We start from the raw sequence: 2,413 nt of genomic DNA, 5'->3' as shown, positions 1-2,413 counted from the left end.
ATGATATGCACACATATAAAAAAAAATTTTTTTGCTAGCATTTTGCTACCTCATAATGTATAAATGTGATTAATCAAATAAATAACGCCTAAATTTTAATTTTTATGAAGTGGCCACCTTGCCTATGTTTAATAAAAGTGTCAGTTTATATGAAAATATTATGTTATATAAATATAAAAAATAAAATTTCAAAGATAGGTAGAAGCGCAAAAATTGGGTGGTAGATTTTATGTGAAAGATTAAATAATTATTGATTAAAAAATATCTAATTAAAGGAAAAGATTCTTCCCTATTCAACTATTATTTTCCAGATACAAATAAATAAAAAAAATTGCAACCCCGGGCATAAATGCCATTCAAATCGAGAGGGACAAAGCATTTTTAAATCTCATTTCTATCCACAAAGACCAGTATAAAACCGACACGTACGCCCTCCCTTTCAGCTCAAGCCTTCAGCAAAAGCCAGGCCCACTAAATAAAATGAACGTGAAGCTTCCGCTACACAAACGGCAACATCAAATTGAGAGCCACAAAGCCTGGAGTAACAACAAAAGTAAGAAAATTCAAATAAAAATTCGAAAGCACATGGCCTCTTTTCCCTGCGATTCCTTTTTTGAATTACCGAACCTGCGAGTGAAGCTCTAAACTTAAATCGCAAGAAAACAATCGCTGATTTGAATTAAAGGCGATGGTGACGAGCACCACAATTTCAGAAAATTTGAACTTTGAGAACACAAACCAACAGCTAAATAAACAGTAGAAATCCCCTAAAACTATTACAGTAGACTCTGATGCATCGATCGTTCTCATTCACAAATCAAATTCACAGAAGAAAAAGATGAAATGCTGTTCTACACCTCACAGTTCTCACTCTCAAGGTCACACAACAGAACAAGAAGAAGAGTGACAAGTGAAGGCGGGATCCATACGAGCTCAGTTGGTGGGGTTGCTGCGGAAGGAGCCCAAAGCCTTGATCGCCGCCGCCCGGAGGATGTACTGGTGATAGGCCGCCGCAGCGAGAGCTCCAACGAAAGGACCCACCCAGAAGATCCACTGCGCTTGCAGAATTAAATCGACGTAAGAGAGACAGAAAATCAGATGGTACTTCAAACAAGAAATGTTTCGGATGACATACATGATTATGCCAAGCGCTGTGTTTGTTGTAGATGACAGCAGCGCCAAGGCTCCTGGCAGGGTTGATGCCGGTTCCAGTGACGGGAATGGTTGCCAGGTGGACCATGAAGACGGCGAATCCGATAGGAAGCGGAGCCAAGACCTAACGAAGGGGGCAATCATCTTTAAAAAAAGCAGTAACCCTAAGAACTCAGAATGTAAGATAAATAGTGGTACGAACCGGAACATGAGAATCCCGGGCGTTGCGTTTGGGATCGGTGGCTGAAAAAACGGTGTAGACGAGGACGAAGGTGCCGATGATCTCAGCCCCTAGGGCTGTACCCTTGGAGTATCCGGCGGCCACTTCATTAGCTCCCCCGCCCAGCGAGTTGTAGTAGTGTTTCATTATACCCTTCACGATCCCAACGCCGCAGATTGCGCCGAGGCACTGAGCGATGATGTAGGACACAGCTCTAACCAGCGATACCTTCCTTGCCAAGAATAGCCCGAACGTCACCGCAGGGTTGATGTGCCCCCCTGCAAAACAATCCACGCACTTGAGAAAAATAGAAAGAAAAAATAACGAAAACATCTGAGATGTGAATCGAAAGAAGAAAAATACAGACCGGAGATCCCAGCGGTGCAGTAGACGAGAATAAAGATCATTCCACCAAAGGACCATGCGATGCCAAGGATGCCGACGCCATCACATGCATCGGCCGCTGCCTGCTTTTTGTAGCCGATGACGGTCGCGACGGTGACGTAGAGGAAGAGTAAAGTGGCAATGAACTCCGCGATGAGAGCGCGGTAAAATGACCAGAGGCGGAGCTCGCCCAAATCCAGCAGCGGAGCCGGCGGTGGGTCTGTATAGTCCTTCTGCTGCTGCTGCTCCGGCTCCACGCTTACTTCCTTCGACATTCTTCTAGCGCTCTCTTCCTCTGCTCGATCTCGCGGACTCACTCCGTGCTCTGCTTTGGTGGCGTAACGAGGAAGAAGAGGAAGTGTGGGCGCAATTTATGGATAAGAGCCTGAGAACATAACCGAGGGTATATTATAAATTAATTTTTTAATAGTAATTACAGTATTATAATGATATTTAGCATTAATGATTAGACATAGACAGCGCTGCACGCAAGGGTAGTGGGCTGTGTTTGGGCCCAGTTACAGCGAGACCATGTGATGGGGATGGGATTAAGAACATGAGGGATCATGATGATGATGAAGCCTTATGGCCATCATACGGATGTGGTGGGGGATACGAGGTGGAGTGTGGGGTCCGCAAGCCTGGCAAAGCAGGCGC

General features: G+C 44.8%; 1 protein-coding gene across 1 annotated transcript; it reads right to left on the bottom strand.

The window, feature by feature from the left end:
• Positions 1 to 659: 659 nt before the first annotated feature.
• Positions 660 to 2,145, bottom strand: LOC110025682 (probable aquaporin PIP2-6). The gene is made up of 4 exons (XM_020726292.1): positions 1,740 to 2,145; positions 1,355 to 1,650; positions 1,136 to 1,276; positions 660 to 1,053 (listed from the first exon to the last, which is right to left on the bottom strand). The coding sequence occupies exons 1-4, from the start codon at positions 2,029 to 2,031 to the stop codon at positions 934 to 936; spliced, it is 849 nt and encodes a 282-aa protein (XP_020581951.1). The 5' UTR covers positions 2,032 to 2,145; the 3' UTR covers positions 660 to 933.
• Between the last annotated feature and the right edge of the window lie 268 nt (positions 2,146 to 2,413).

Source organism: Phalaenopsis equestris, unplaced genomic scaffold (genome assembly GCF_001263595.1).
Source record: "Phalaenopsis equestris unplaced genomic scaffold, ASM126359v1 Scaffold000325, whole genome shotgun sequence".
NCBI classification, from domain to species: Eukaryota; Viridiplantae; Streptophyta; class Magnoliopsida; order Asparagales; family Orchidaceae; genus Phalaenopsis; species Phalaenopsis equestris.
Note: the sequence above shows the minus strand (reverse complement) of the source record. Positions and strands in the feature narration are given on the sequence as shown.